Source organism: Electrophorus electricus, chromosome 7 (assembly GCF_041902795.1).
Source record: "Electrophorus electricus isolate QZ-2024a chromosome 7, ASM4190279v1, whole genome shotgun sequence".
NCBI classification, from domain to species: Eukaryota; Metazoa; Chordata; class Actinopteri; order Gymnotiformes; family Gymnotidae; genus Electrophorus; species Electrophorus electricus.
The window spans coordinates 8,699,102-8,714,597 of NC_137503.1; the positions used below are offsets into that span (position 1 = coordinate 8,699,102).

General features: G+C 36.9%; 2 protein-coding genes and 1 long non-coding RNA gene across 4 annotated transcripts; 1 reads left to right on the plus strand and 2 right to left on the minus strand.

Annotated features, from left to right (window-relative positions):
• Positions 1-559: 559 nt before the first annotated feature.
• On the minus strand, positions 560-2,156 carry ppil1 (peptidylprolyl isomerase (cyclophilin)-like 1). The gene is made up of 4 exons (XM_027007909.3): positions 1,983-2,156; positions 1,435-1,589; positions 1,150-1,218; positions 560-880 (listed from the first exon to the last, which is right to left on the minus strand). The coding sequence occupies exons 1-4, from the start codon at positions 2,036-2,038 to the stop codon at positions 660-662; spliced, it is 501 nt and encodes a 166-aa protein (XP_026863710.1). The 5' UTR covers positions 2,039-2,156; the 3' UTR covers positions 560-659.
• A 1,541-nt stretch (positions 2,157-3,697) lies between these two features.
• On the minus strand, positions 3,698-7,249 carry LOC145658759 (uncharacterized). The gene is made up of 2 exons (XR_014124610.1): positions 6,838-7,249; positions 3,698-5,162 (listed from the first exon to the last, which is right to left on the minus strand). It is a non-coding gene; the product is annotated as an uncharacterized LOC145658759 (long non-coding RNA).
• A 2,007-nt stretch (positions 7,250-9,256) lies between these two features.
• On the plus strand, positions 9,257-15,079 carry eno1b (enolase 1b, (alpha)). 2 transcript variants are annotated; one of them, XM_027007903.3, is made up of 12 exons: positions 9,257-9,401; positions 10,458-10,546; positions 10,644-10,739; positions 11,838-11,896; positions 12,028-12,097; positions 12,393-12,526; positions 12,821-13,043; positions 13,131-13,328; positions 13,486-13,687; positions 13,804-13,912; positions 14,127-14,185; positions 14,735-15,079. In XM_027007903.3, the coding sequence occupies exons 2-12, from the start codon at positions 10,462-10,464 to the stop codon at positions 14,799-14,801; spliced, it is 1,302 nt and encodes a 433-aa protein (XP_026863704.1). In that variant the 5' UTR covers positions 9,257-9,401; positions 10,458-10,461; the 3' UTR covers positions 14,802-15,079. The 2 variants fall into 2 exon arrangements, with proteins under 2 accessions (XP_026863704.1, XP_081574266.1); XM_081718140.1 differs by lacking the exons at positions 9,257-9,401; positions 10,458-10,546; positions 10,644-10,739 and adding an exon at positions 11,298-11,316.
• The last annotated feature ends 417 nt before the right edge of the window (positions 15,080-15,496 follow it).

A 15,496-nucleotide genomic window follows, 5' to 3' on the forward strand; every position in this document is an offset into this window, starting at 1 on the left:
GACTCCACACATCTAATTACCTTCAAATCATTGAATAGACCGGTCTTGCTCCCCACTACTACTCCTGGTGCATTATGATGTGCCACATCTGCTTAGATCAAAAGGTGCAACCTCTTTACCAGTACCAAGAATAAGAATACATACCGCAGGGAGCACGGGAATCATCTTCCTGTAAATGTTTGAGACTCAAGACACAGTCTCAATATTTAAGACTAGGCTGAAAACCTATTTGTATAGTCAGCCATTTTATTAAAGTCTTGTCTAAAGGTGCATTTTTGGGAGTTGACAGGCATTGGGAATTATGGTAAACTGGGATGTTGTGATGCTGTCTCTTCCTCTTTTTTTGGTCACCCAAGTTAGTGACATGGCTAGATCTGCCAGAGTTCAACTTTGGACACGTGTAAAGCTGCTTTGTGATAACGGCTGTTATAAAAAAAATAAATAAATAAAATAAAAATAAATAATTTAAAAAATATATTTAAAGGCAAGCTATTGTGAAAGCAGTGATGTCATTTACCTCAAACTGAACTTGGCAAAATAAAAGCTGACCAGCCACACATTACAAACCATGAGGTTTTTATTATTAAAAAAAACAAAACAAAAAAAAAACAAAAAAAAAAACAACTGTACAAAATGGCACTGAATCCAATTCGGATGTTTCAGTTAGGCAGAGCCACTCTGAGGATTTTTATGTCATCAACAGGGCGATCTTGACTGTTGGTCTCCACCATTCCAATTCGATTAAGAACACTCATGCCCTGGCAAACTCGGCCAAATATACTGTGTTTGCCATCCAGCCACTGAGTTGGAGCTAGGGTCAAAAAGAACTGACTCCCGTTTGTGTCTGGACCTGCGTTAGCCATTGCAAGAATTCCAGCACCTAGACAGAAATATCAAAAAGAAAACAGTGATCAGCTTTTTACTGGTTATAGGCGAGCTGTCAGGTTTTCCCCCTTCAGTGGAGTACAGAACTGATCAGTGTCTTTAATACATCACATCTTTAGAGGAACAGTAGCCTTAAGAGTTTCTCTCAAATACCCACATGTGATGTTGCAACATTTTATGTTACACTCCACATATCCTGTGAAATTATATATATAGCTGCTAATCACTTAAGTCTTGAGAGACATGAGCTATAGTGTATGCCACCTGTGAATTTCAGCTCTGGGTGAAGTTCATCTTCAAACTGTTTTCCATATATAGATGCACCACCACGGCCTTATGGGGCAGAAATTTAAAAAAAAAAATTATGTTAATCCTTCCACAGTGAGGGAAAAATCCCATAGAATAATGTAGTTTCAGAAACAATGCTATTTAACTTGGAGTATTATATGTGCGCAGTGTAAAGTAGTTTGGTGCTGTTTTGGTCCCAAAGACTTTCGTTGTGTTCTGTCTTTAATAAGATACAACTCCGTACAATTTCATTGGGCTTACCAGTTCCTGTTGGGTCACCCCCCTGAACCATGAAGTCTTTGATGATGCGATGGAACTTAGTGGTGTTATAATAGCCTCTTCTGCCAAGTTCAGCGAAGTTCTTGCAGGTTTTAGGCGCGTGTTTCCAGTATAATTCCAATACGATTGTTCCCATACTAAAATAATCGAATATAATTTTTCACACCCATTAGCTAGCTAAACGTTTTCGTTAATTCGTACGGATGGAATGTTACACCTTACCAACAAGAGTTCTCACTAAATCTTGCGCTGTACCAATTTTGCAAGACAGCCGCGTTCATTAACATTATGAGTAGTTTGTAGACCATGCACATCACATCAATATTAGAGCAAATGCATGTTGCTGCAAAGATATTACTTAAAATGTAAAAGGTTTGTCAGACATGGCTAACACTTTCATGAAATTAGTTGCATAACGTAGCCAGTCAGATAGTTTACTAATTTATCTAAGTAATCAATGAATTTGAATTTGAACCTACGACTCATTCATTCAGAAATAATTTATGTATAGCCAACATGTTTGGACTTACGTAGTCTCAACCGAAACCGTCGGAGGCTGCCATGAATCTGGTGGTATTCCTGCCATTGCTGGTTTTAAACAACAAGACTGATTTAATTATTGATTAAATTAGCTATCTGGCTATATATGTTCTAAAACACGCTGAGCTTGTATTAAAAAGGTCGTGATAAGGAAGTTATTCGTGTGTTGTTGTAACGAGAAGACTAATATCTTTATGTACTACCATCTAGTGGAGTGGAGGAGCATGAGCGTTCTTAACTGAGGGTTCACATAAAGGTATGGTAATACTTAAATGTATTATTCTCTTTGCAGCAGTATATGAATCACTTCCTCATCACGAACCGAATATATGTTCATCGTATTTTAGAGGATCCATAGCTTGTCAGATAGCTAACTCACTCAGTTTTAATTTGTTTAAACTACCAACGTCAGGAATACCACCAGAAGAAAAGCAAAGAAATCTAGAAAGTTTCCCTTTTCAACATTCTTTCTACTGTTATTTAATTTCCCCCAGGAATTAGCTTGAGGCAAAACTGTCTTTAGATCTAAAGTAAAAACATAACTAGACGACAGGCTGGAGGGGAGTGCAGCTGCGTCATTACCTACGAAGCAGATTAAAGGGGGAAAGTAGTCAATAGATTTGAATGACAACGTATGAAAAACATAACTGCATAACAGATTTAGTTTTGGGGTCTCTAATCATTGGTTTCCCCCAATCATAAGTTGTGATTTGGCTTGTACATTTTCATTTGTTTAAAAAAAAAAAAAATCTCCCAGGTGATTAGTGTAGAAAGGTCTTGCTAGTCTAGTCTGTTTTCAAACAGGTACATAACTGGATGTCTTAACTGAGTTTTTGAAAAGTGGCCCTTTGAATGTTAGAAGTAGATGGAACATGTTAGAAGTAGATTGAAGGACTGATGTATTTAAATTATATGATTTATTTTGCCATTTATTTTGCTAAAATATCATTTTGACTGTGATGTCAAATTAACGTTAAGGAATTAAAACAAAATTACAATTGAAAGACAAAATTAGGCTGTTGTTTTAGGAAATGGTACAAGACCAATAAAGGCCTACCTTAAGACTATAAAGGGTTAAGTAATTGGACATTTTCTTTTTTTTTTATTCACCCTTATTATTGACAAATATAATTTGATATTTACTTACCATAGGGCTCATTAGTCTCCCTTCGACATAATCTCAGAAACTTTAGAAACCTCTGACCAGTCAAAGCTATTGTCAAAAGTTCTGGCAACTATGCAAATACGTTTGTTGCTAAAACTTTAAGAATATGGAAGGTCCATTTTATCTAATGGTCCAATACAGATGACATCACCCTAATTCATGTCAGTTTAAATCATGAGAGGGGCTGGACAGAGGAGAATGAGAAAATGTAGCTGCTGAGATAATAATAAATTTGCTTAAATTAAATCATGGGCCTCATTGATCAGCTAATAATACATTCAGATAACTGTTAGACAGGCAGTTTGGTAAAAACATAAGGAAATAATTACTTTTAGTTAAGGGATTATAATGGGTTATTGGGGATTATATAAAGGATGTCTATCTTGGGTTTTAAACTGTATAAAAGTGTATTTGTTGAATGCTTGATTAACAATTTATTTTTAAATACACTTTGATCTAATAACTCGAGACTATTGAACTATGTTTCAAAGTAATACACACAGAATATTGTCAAACAAATACATATATCAGAAAAACACGTTTTGATAATAATAGTTTATTATTAATTTTATTACAATGACGTGTGATTACATATAAGCTTACTTTTAAATACATTATTGCACAAAAGCAAACCATTATGTGGCCAATCACTCTATTAAATCATCTGTAGATATGGATGGTATTCTGATGTGTGTGAAAATGTCCTGCATTGACTGAGGGTACCAAGGAGGTCAGAATGACGATTGTCTTCCTAGATTGGCAGCATTACCAGGCAGTATTAGAGAGAGTAGCAACGTCTAAACATGCCTGGTAAGACGCAAATCAGAGGATTTTGTAGAGGTGTACAGGCAGAGTAAAAGGCACCGAGAGGAATCGTACTTTGTGGCAACACTGCACAAGGACAGAGAGAGACAGAGAATGAAAGTCGAATTAAATGTGGAAAATGAATTATTAGGGCAGCAAGTGTGCAGTGTGATGAGCAATATAAGAGGATTATGGGAGGTTTATAGAAATCAATAGAACAGTAAACATGCTGCTGTTGGTGGGGGTTGGGACAAAGTAAAGAAAGGTTTGGTTACACTAGACTTTAAGAGCAGGCCCTTGGCAAACATTACCTTGAACATGCATGGTTGTTAAATGCTGTTTTGTGTAACACCCAACCCATGAAGGTTGGACATACAGTGTGCAGAAGTATCTGGGTATACATGACAAATGTTCAAATGTTCTATATTATGAATGTACAGTTAGAAGCTATGTATTCTATGAGGCCTGCAGTACCAAATCTGGCCTGTTGGCCCTATGACATCCTAATTTAAGATAGAATTCTCAAATAATGCTCCTAATAATAACTTCTCACCCTCTATAATCCTGATTTATCAAAGGTAATATTAATCATTTTCAGTGACAGCAATAACTTCCTCTCATTTTATCATCCAGAATAAAAAAAGTGGACATTTTCCCCTCACACAGATCTCAGGTGTCATGAGCACAATAAACCATGCAGGTAGGGCTGGTTGGACCAATCACAGGTTGACAGAGCACACTATTCGGGGTTTTGTGTGTTTGTGTGTGTGTGTGTGTGTGTGTGTGTGTGTCTGGGGGGAACTCTGACACCAGGCAGTCATGCTATAAGTAACAGGTAACAGATCCAATACAATAGGGTTGGGTGGAAAATACTATGGGTGAATTTGAATCACATGACAATAGCAGGGTGTAGAGGGTAGGTGAGGTAGTCTATAGTCAATCCAAACTCAGCACCTTTTAATGTATCATTTTTGTCCCTCTTATGTCATTTTTGACTGCTTCAGGAGGCAATAATATTTCTGATGTATTGTTACTTTTCAGCTGGAGAATGATAGAATGCAGCTATATGTATACTGAATTATTGAAATCTTCATATCATGACTTGTCTTGTCTCGTCGCTTCCAGTGCTCCCAGTGTGCATCATTACCAGACAGTGTTAGAACACCAGTGATCAGCCCAGCACTGCCGGGTAAGATGTGCCCTGAGAGCAGAAAAGTAATATCACCTCATAATTCCACCTCATTTGTTACCACTTATCATCTTACAGTGAGTTACTTAAGTCTTAAGAGGATGCTTTAGTCTTCAGAGAATGTTATGACTTAGGGATTATAATTGTGCTCCTTTAGTGCTGTATATGTCTTTGGGTATATGTGTATATATTTAGTGATGTCCTGTAGAGGACCATCTGCATCATTACCAGGCAGTATTAGAGAATAGTTTGACATCCAAAACTGCCTCGTAAGATGGAGATGACCATCCTTATAATCATCAGTCTGTTGGTCTCTCCCACATAACTCAGACAAGTTATGATGTCTGCGATGCATTTTTCAAAACGCAAATCACCAGGCTGTGCACATAATGTGTAAATGAAAGGGTCCCAGTCCTTTGAATGTTTGTTAATTATCTGTCCCTTTTCAGACTGGTCACCTTATTTTATAGTTTTCATAAATTCCTGTACAGATGATATATTACATTATATATAAATATAAATAAATAAATATGATAAATAATTACACCTTCAAACACATTTAAAACCTTAACCAAAATCACATCCCCTTACCTGCACTTTATTTAATATAACATGTTGCATTTGGAAAGTCACACCTACCAGCTCATGGCACAAAATTACCTAGACTAATTAACACTCTGAGTCCTGTTTCTCTGGTAACCATTACCTTAGAGTGATTACCAGGAAGGTCTAAGCCCAGGAGAACTAAACAAGTTGACTGCATCTTCATCAAAACAAAACTGTGTCTAGAGCATGTGACACACCATTTGAACCAGGCTATTGCAGTGCTAATGAAAGTGCTTAGTCATGCTTATCAAAATGGCACCCTTGTCACATACACCTGAGCCTGCACCTGACTGACCTGTTACCTGTATTACATACATTTACATGCATCAGATAACTTACTCTCTACTGAAACCAAACCTGTACAAAGGAATCTTAACATAAATCTGCCCATATTGCTCTTGCCAAACATATCTCTTAGCATAATTTTCTCAGAAATAAGAAATTCTTTCTTTCTCTGTCTCTCTTGCTTTCCCAATCACTATCTCTGCCTAATCTGCATCGGTGAGATGGTGACTTTACTTAGTCCCTCACTAAAATTAACAATAAAATATAATAGAGCGCTCTTATGTAGTGGTGTAGAAGCTGTTTAAAATAATATCTTTAAAAAAAAAATCTTTAAAAAGACTAAAGTCTGCTATAGTTGGAATAAACTGCAATAAATGTAAAAAGACCATTAACTATAAAATTATTAGTGGCTTGAAATGTTAGTACATTAGAGCCTAAATGCATTAAAATGCTGTTTATACGCTATGCATCTTCTCTGTTTAGTATCCAAACATATAAGTAGTAATTTTCTTTCTGTTTGTTTTGAACTGACCCAACAGGTTTGTCAGGTCATGGAAGCTATAGTTAACCTGTTAAACATATATATATATATTTCATGTATTAATGTTCTAATCTATATGTTATTAAATCTTCCTATCTACCTCTATTATACTAATTTGCAGTATGGTGCAGTAAAAGTTTTTTTGGATATTTTATTTTAAAAGTTCAGTTTCATAAAAACTCATGTAACCAATCCTAAAAGTGACAATATTACAAATAAAGAATAAAAAAGAGAAAATGATTATAATTAAGTTACCCTATTGATTCTCGCTGTGGTCATTCGGTACGCGGTGGTGAACAAGAGATGCCATTGTGCCGCTGTGTTTTGTTGCTTTAGCCGAAGAAGTTCACTTCCTGCTCCTTCCATTTGTTGAAGGACCAACGCTTCCTTCCACGTTGGCTGAAAGTTCACAAACCTGTTTCAGTAGAGCTGCTGATGTTATGGAGACATAAAAACAGCAGAACAATAGAAGTGGAATCTCAAGCACTACAAGAAACACAATCTCCTTAAGCTCCTGAAGCGAAGAAACTGCTCCTACAAAAGATCTGGGTTTTCAGGTACACCTTGGAGCCCTGCCCAGGTATCATTTTCATGTTGCGGCCAATCCTTGTGCTCCATGCACACACAGGTGTGTCTCATGCACTACGATTGGTTAGGGGACTAGAGAAGTCCACCAGAATGTATGAGGTAAGGATTTAAGAAACCACACCCCTTACACACTCACTCTAGTGCAACATAATTCAGAACACGTGTAGAATCTCAAGTCCTGTATTTCAGGATATACCCATTTAGAGCAAATGAAAAAAGAGCATCTCTGTGTCCACTGTATATCAAGAAAAGTCAAGTTTTCTGTAGTAAGGACTTCCAGAGCGACAAATAAATGTGTATAACATGAATAGCTACAACTGAAGATTGGTAAAAAGAAGAATAATGCTTTATTTACATTACTTTGTCCCTCTAGCCCACTTTTAGTTTTTGGTTTTCTAAATGAATCTTACTCCTCTGACAGTTTAAAAGTATTGCAAAAACATGAATATTAAAAGTACATGTTGTTTCACACTACATGCTATTTTACTTTGGAACAATGCTTCCTTTAGATTTAAGGAAACAAACAATAACATAAATGAACATGTATAGGTTTTAGTATAGCTTAATAAGACAGGGAATTGAACAGAACATTCATTCGTAACTTTTACACTGGTTGTTTTTGTTGTAATATGTACAGTACATTTGACTGTTGGGTTCTGATTGCTTCATACATTGATCTTTATATAAAGTATCATATGCTTATATTATCTAACGTGACAAGCTTGTTCATACAGGTGATAACAAAATATTAATAATGATCACTGGACCCAGGAGAGGTTTGAGAATGTATTTGTATATTATGTAATGTATTTGTATATTATTATAATGTGATGATAATATTCAGAATACTATAATTTATAAGTTTATGGTAGAGTAAAGAATGGTATAATGTTGTTTTTTAAAGACATATTACACACAATGTGCCCTTATAACTCCTGCATTCACACAATATGTTACTTTGCCCAAGTTAAATATGTTTGAGAGGTATTTTCTTGAATTTATTTATTTTTTGTAAACTGGGCAGAAGGCCCGAGTTTCCACTTGTAAGGATTGTACCTTGGGACACTGTTCAGGATTGTAACCCAGGTGACAGTTCACCGCCATGTCTTCCTCTGCCCATGCAGTCTGCTAATGAGCTCCCCGATGTCAGTTTATGTGAAGGTTGGGTGATGGTGGGGTGGAACACTGGGATCAGCTGGCTAGCAAAGCAGCCCGCAGGGAATGCATGCAATACTGGCTCACAACAAAACAAGCTCGACAGCTTCTGCCACCACCATCACACCCACTCATGCAGATAAAGAGAAAGAGAGAGAGAGTGTCTGTGTCCAGGGGGAGACTTCACCTCAGAGACTACCAAGGAGTCCAAAAGAGTTGTCAGGGTTCTCTTGAACACAAACACTCCTTAGTTTATTTCATCAGTTTTTCCTCTGGGTAGGAGTATGGAAAAATGTGTGCGATCAGTGGTAAAAATACAATAAATGTGCAATTTATTGATATAAAACATCACATGAAAATTAAACAAAAATAACTGTGGACTGTGGATACAGTAAGGTTCTGTGGCATGAGAACATTTAACTAATTGTATTACTTTTCATGGGTGTGAATTTAGAAATGTGAATAGTAGTAATAGAAACTATTTGATTTTTAAACAAAATAAACACTTTTTGTTTTTTTAGTGGCCTGGCCATACATGCCTCTGACATCAGGATGTTTTCTGTTTTCTTACTTTTGGTAAAATATGTCAACCCCCCCCCAAAAAAAAAAAAAAAACAAAGAAAATGCATCAACCTCATTTTTTCATATGTTTTCATTAACTGTATACCAACTGTATATGCTCTGTAACTCTATAATCTATAACTCCATAACTATAACTCCGAATTTAACCAAGTAAAGATATAAGAATCAAAATTTAAAAAATGTTTTAACATGTTGCTGCAAAACTCCTTATTTAATAGCGATACACCTTATATAAAATTTCCATTCGTTGCTATTTTAGTCCTATAAGATACTTTTTAGATTACCTTTCTTTTTTTATTCAGAGAAAAGAAGTCATTTTAATGCATGCCAAAAGAATACATGCACGAGAAGCAATGAAGCTGCAGGTGGCGATAAGTGGCGGTATGATAGGTGGTGGTGCGCATTCCCGAAGAATTTCAGCTGGATATCTCCTTCAAATCCACCTGGAAATCTCCTTGTAGTCCTTCACCGCTAGCTACTTTTGCTTCTCCAAGGTAAATATTGCATTATTTTTAGCATTGTATAGCCTGCTATGTAAAGTCAATGTCCAAAGATGAAGTTTCCTTCGTGGTGTTTTCTTAATACAACTTAAGAGCCCGGTTGCTAGGATGTTAAGATAGCTAGCAAATAATTTTCCTTGTATACTTGCTAGCTATCCCTAGCATAGCTAGCTGATGGTGTTTAGATAGCTAGCTAGTCTAGCTATTTTAGCTAGCTTTCAAGGTTATGCTGGAGTGATTTTGTGATGTAGCTAGTTAACCTAGCAAACTAGATACATCAACATTTAATATATTTAATCATAGACGTCTTAGCATTGTGGTCTTACATAGCCCTAGAAATGATTCCGTTATGTAAGCCCGATGAAGTATTAAAAATTACTATTCGAAGCGGAGTGTCCTGAGCTTTATGGCTCGCCTTTGTCTTTTATCGGTCACTTATTGTTTTAAGCTTAGATAATAACTGCAAGGGAGAAATTCGATCGCCTGCCTCTAGAATTAAACGCTAGCTAGATGTTTAAGCATAGAACGGGGTAGACGACGATGACAAGTCTGTTAACGTTTAACTAATTAATCATTAGTTAATTAGCGTTGGCTAGTTATGGGTCAGACATGCGGTATTGCATAGTAAAACAGACATGATCCAAAAATCATTAAAAGCCCTTTCCAGAGAGAGGCTGTCTGCGATGATCGATGAATGACAGCAATTAATCTAATTTAGTGGCTAGCTCTAAGCAACTGATAGACACTACTAATTTAACGTATCAAATATGTCATAAAAGCAAATTCACAACAAATATGTGTAGTTAGGATAAGCTTTAAGTGGAATAATTATCTGAAGAGTTAAGGGATTTAAACATGACTCGTAGAATAGGCGCTAAATTCTCCAAGATGCAGATGAGTACTACTTGGAGCGTGGGGGGGGAGTACAAATAAGGTTTCAAGAGAAGCAGGATAAAAATAGTGATTTTTAGTTTTTAAAACTATGGATACTATTAATTTTGAAAACTGATCAGTTTCTGTGCTTTATACTCCTTGTTTGCTCTTTTTCAGCAACATGTCAATCTTAAAGATTCAGGCACGTGAGATTTTTGACTCGAGAGGGAACCCTACTGTAGAAGTGGACCTTTACACAGACAAAGGTGATTCTCCATTTCTGTGCTTTATTTTTTTAGGGCTTCTTGCATGTTCCCAAACTAAAATTGATTGGATGTTAAGGGCATATTTTGGTCTTTACAGGGCTGTTTCGAGCTGCTGTTCCTAGTGGAGCATCCACTGGCATCTATGAAGCTTTGGAGCTGAGAGACAATGATAAGTCCAAGTACCTGGGCAAAGGTGTGCAAGTTTATGATCATATTTTCTTTAACGAATTAATATGGAAATTCTGTGACATGTAGAGCAGTAATGAACAATAAAATGAAATTAAAATTAAATGCAGTTTTTCCATGATGCAGTATAATGCAGCATCAATGTCACTTATAACTCAAATTTAAATATTGTATTAGATGGGTTTTAGCCATTAGACATTTAATTGCTTAATAAGCAAAATGCCTTGAGTTTAGATGGATGAGTAAGACAAAAGTCAAATATAAAGTCTTCTCACCTTTCCTGCAAGGCTTTTATTGTTCATGGAATCTCAGGGTGAAAGTATATTTATACTCTGAGTTTTTTCACAAAGAAATCTTTTTCACCAAATAATACAATTACAAATTCTATCATTACAAAAGCAAAACACTTACTTTTATATCGCATCCCCCAGTCTTTTGGAACATTTTTTTAGGGATTACACATTGTATACGTTCTGTCTTTGTTCTGTTCTTCAGTGCAGCCTTTTCTTTTTGTCTATTAGATTTGACTTAGAGACCCATTAGATGTACTGTTTGTTTTGTGGGCCCCATCTGTTTATTACCAGGTAATTTTAACACTAGGTCATTGATATTCAGCATGAGGAATGAAAAAAATGGTTCAATTTAAGGGTGATCAAATTACAGTTACACTTCAACAGTAAGTCATGCATGCCTGGTGATCTGAAATGCTGGTTGAGCATGTAACCTTTATACCATCATACAAAAATTGATATGAATGATTGCTGGTACAATACTGGTATTTGGGGTGTTTCATTCAGTTAATCACCATAAATGGAGTAGGGTGGAATGATGTCTATTCTAACCATTTTCCAGATATGACTAACTTGGACATTAAAAAACCTGACTGATTTTTGCCATTGTGTGTGATCACTACACTTGGTGCATGCAAGAGAAGATTGTTGATGCTGGGATGTGCTTCTGGCTCAATGCAGTTTACACCTGCATATGTTATTGTTGTTACTTTTGCTGCATCTGCTTCCCTATGTCTGAAAGCACAGATTAAATCATTTTTCTGATTGTATTTTTTTAATGCTTTATATAATACTATGGGTTTTGTGTGTTGCAGGTGTCTCAAAGGCTGTTGAGCATGTCAACCAAACTATTGCACCTGCGCTCATTGCACAGGTGTCAGATCTTTTTGAATCATGTGACAGGAAATATGCCCTTATTTATTATTGGGGTCATGTGCTGGAATGGATATCAATTTTCTTTTTTTCTTTTTTTTTTTTTCTCTCTGCCCTTTCCTTCTCTCCTAGGGAATCCCTGTAGTTGAGCAAGAGAAGATTGATCAGTTCATGCTTGAATTGGATGGAACTGATAACAAGTGTAAGCCATGCATAAGGTTACAAAACATACACTGGATGTGTTGCGTAGCTTGTCTATCTAGTAACAATAAGTTGAGTGTTTTACCCAATTTTGGGAACTTGGACAAAATACAGTTTTTTCTACTCACTTTGCTCTACTTCAAATGACTAAACCATAAAAACAAAATTGTCAACAGGTAGTGCTGCTTCAACAATGTTAAACTTGTTTTAGAAAGTGAGCTACTGTTCATAAGGTTTTAGGAATGTAGGACTTAAGAGTAACTCTTATTTCTGCACACTGCCCCTTCAAATTTTAGCTAAATTTGGTGCTAATGCCATCCTGGGCGTGTCCCTGGCTGTGTGCAAGGCTGGTGCTGCAGAGAAAGGTGTCCCTCTGTATCGCCATATTGCTGACCTTGCAGGAAAGCCAGAGGTCATCCTACCAGTGCCGGTGAGGAGGAATGAGATATGACTGCTTAGTCTAACTGACAACATAAACTAATTTTAAAAAGGCAGGCAAGTGTAAGACATAGTTTGAGAGGGGGCATGATGCCCCCAATAATTCCTTCTCACACTACTTATATAATGTTAAGTTGGGTGGTGTAAGCAGTGTACCCCACCAAAGTTGAACTTGAACTTAAATTTGGATTCATATTGGCTAATTTGTGAGTACTACTGAATATGGATATTGAGAAATGCTTTGTTATAGTCCTTTAATATTGAATTGCCTGCTCTGTTCCTCAAGGCCTTTAATGTGATAAATGGTGGCTCCCATGCGGGCAATAAACTGGCCATGCAGGAGTTCATGATCCTGCCAGTGGGAGCCAACAGCTTTAAGGAGGCCATGCGAATTGGTGCGGAGGTCTACCACAATCTAAAAAACGTCATTAAGGAGAAGTACGGCAAGGACGCTACCAATGTTGGCGATGAGGGTGGATTTGCCCCAAACATCCTGGAGAATAAGGAAGGTGGTTATTCAAACACTGTTATTATAGGAGCACTGTGATACTGAAGTAACACTGTTGAAAACTAACTGTGGTATTTGTGTGCCAAAGCCCTAGAGCTACTGAAGAATGCCATCAGCAAAGCAGGCTACACAGATGAGGTTGTGATTGGCATGGATGTTGCAGCCTCAGAGTTCTATCGTGATGGAAAGTATGATCTTGACTTCAAGTCACCTGATGACCCCAGCCGTTACATCAACTCTGATGAGCTTGCAGAACTTTACAAGAGCTTTGTTCAGGAATACCCAGGTAGCCACGGTTCTCATTTCCTTAAGCGCTGAGCTTGGAGTTGCTGATTTTACTTCTCAGGTTAAGGTTTTTAAGATGTGAATCAGTCTAAATCAGTGCCTTATTGTTAGTCCAATGTGTTTTTAAACTTTTTTTCCCTTCTCCCACCCCCTGCAAGTGGTCTCCATTGAAGATCCATTTGACCAAGATGACTGGGGGGCTTGGACCAGTTTTACTGACAGTACAGACATCCAGGTTGTAGGTGATGACTTGACTGTGACCAACCCCAAACGCATTTCAAAAGCAGTGGATGAGAAGGCCTGTAACTGCCTGCTGCTCAAAGTGAACCAGATTGGCAGTGTGACTGAGTCCTTGAAAGCGTGAGTTCCTGATCTCTAAATGGTTGTAGTGTAGTTCTGAATAATCTTCGATAATCAAGCATGTATGAGTACAAGATGGGTGGTATACTGTTAGCTTCCTGTATATGCCCATGTAGCTGCACCATGGCCCAGTCCAGTGGCTGGGGTGTTATGGTGAGTCATCGTTCAGGAGAGACAGAGGACACCTTCATTGCTGACCTGGTGGTTGGTCTGTGTACAGGACAGGTACAAAGTATTATAACTTGTATTTATTCCCACCTAGAATTTAAATGTAGGTACAGCAAACCTTTTGTAAGGTTTACAATATACTTACAGTCTGATCACAAGATCAATTGGCATAACTCATCTCAACAAATGTAGCTTTTTGAATCACCAATACAAATAAATGATTATTTGCAGTAATCATAGTTTGCTTGTTTGACCTCTCCTCCTTATTCAGATTAAAACGGGAGCACCCTGTCGTTCTGAACGCCTGGCCAAATACAACCAGATCCTCAGGTATCATTCCTTATCATTTTTACATGAGCCGCATATGAACGTTAGATATAGCCTGTTGAAATTTCTAGCTATCATATTGGGTAAAAATTGCTTAACAATCAGATAATAAAGTGATTAGGATGATTTCTAACTCTCCATGCACCTACATGGTTCATAGAACCTTCTGGTCAAATCTGAGGACCTCTGATCTTATTTAGCATTACCTCTAAGTAAACCTACAGTACCCCACTTAAGTCTCCATGTAGGACACAACCTAGAGGATGTCGTGCCTTTAAGGCCCCAAACACAGATTTACTCAATGCTTATATAGTCCCTTGTGCTTAATAAGGTGTGTTTTCTGCATTTTTGTGGTCTTTCTTGCTGTCTTTCATGGTGGATAGATTAGATGCAATGATATTAATTGAAAGATTACAGGTGTAGTGAAAGAAATGGGTATCTTTTGGCTTGGTGCCTAAAGCTGCCCCCTAAGGTAGCATCTGACCTCTGTACTTTATATAATTGACACAGTTGTTTACTGGCCAACTTTTTTTTGTTGTTGTTGTTGCACAGAATTGAAGAGGAGCTGGGTGATGAGGCTCGATTTGCAGGGAGGAGCTTCAGAAACCCACTGAACTGAGGCTGAACCACTGAGTGCACTGCAGACAATTTTAGCACTTGTATGCTTGCACTTTGCAGTAAACTAGAAAGTACCTATAGAAATCTGTACTGTGTGTTTGACAGTGTTATAAAGCTACTTGAATAAGAAGTTAATAGTAATATTCGTCATTGTGGTCAGAAGGTTAGTTTTGTGAAATAATTATTTACTGATAAGTGTAATTATGTAGATCTAATATGTTTGTGTAATGGAGAAACCTGTGGAGATAAATAAAAGATTACCTCTGAAACATAAAAGAATCATGTAGTAATTAAGTGAAAGCAGTTGAATATATTTTACTTTTAATTTGGATAATGAATAAGTAAGAATTGTTAAGAAATAGGTGTAATGGAAATTGGGCTATTCTGGCAGCCTGTTTGTTTATGATGGCTAGATTAGATGCAATCATTAATTGAAAGATTCCAGGTGTAGTGATACAAATCGGTATCTCTTGGCTTGGTGTCTAAAGCTGCCCCCATAAAATAAATTGCCGTGTAAAACCTATGCATTATGTATATGCAAATATACATAAAATGTGTATATATACGCGTACGAACTTTATTTCTTTCCAAGGCATACTACGACCATTACAATTAATAAACGGCTTAAATTAAGGTTTAGGAGTAAATATACAGTAACGGTTTTACTTGGCTGTAAGTGACGAAGTTATCTGCCTA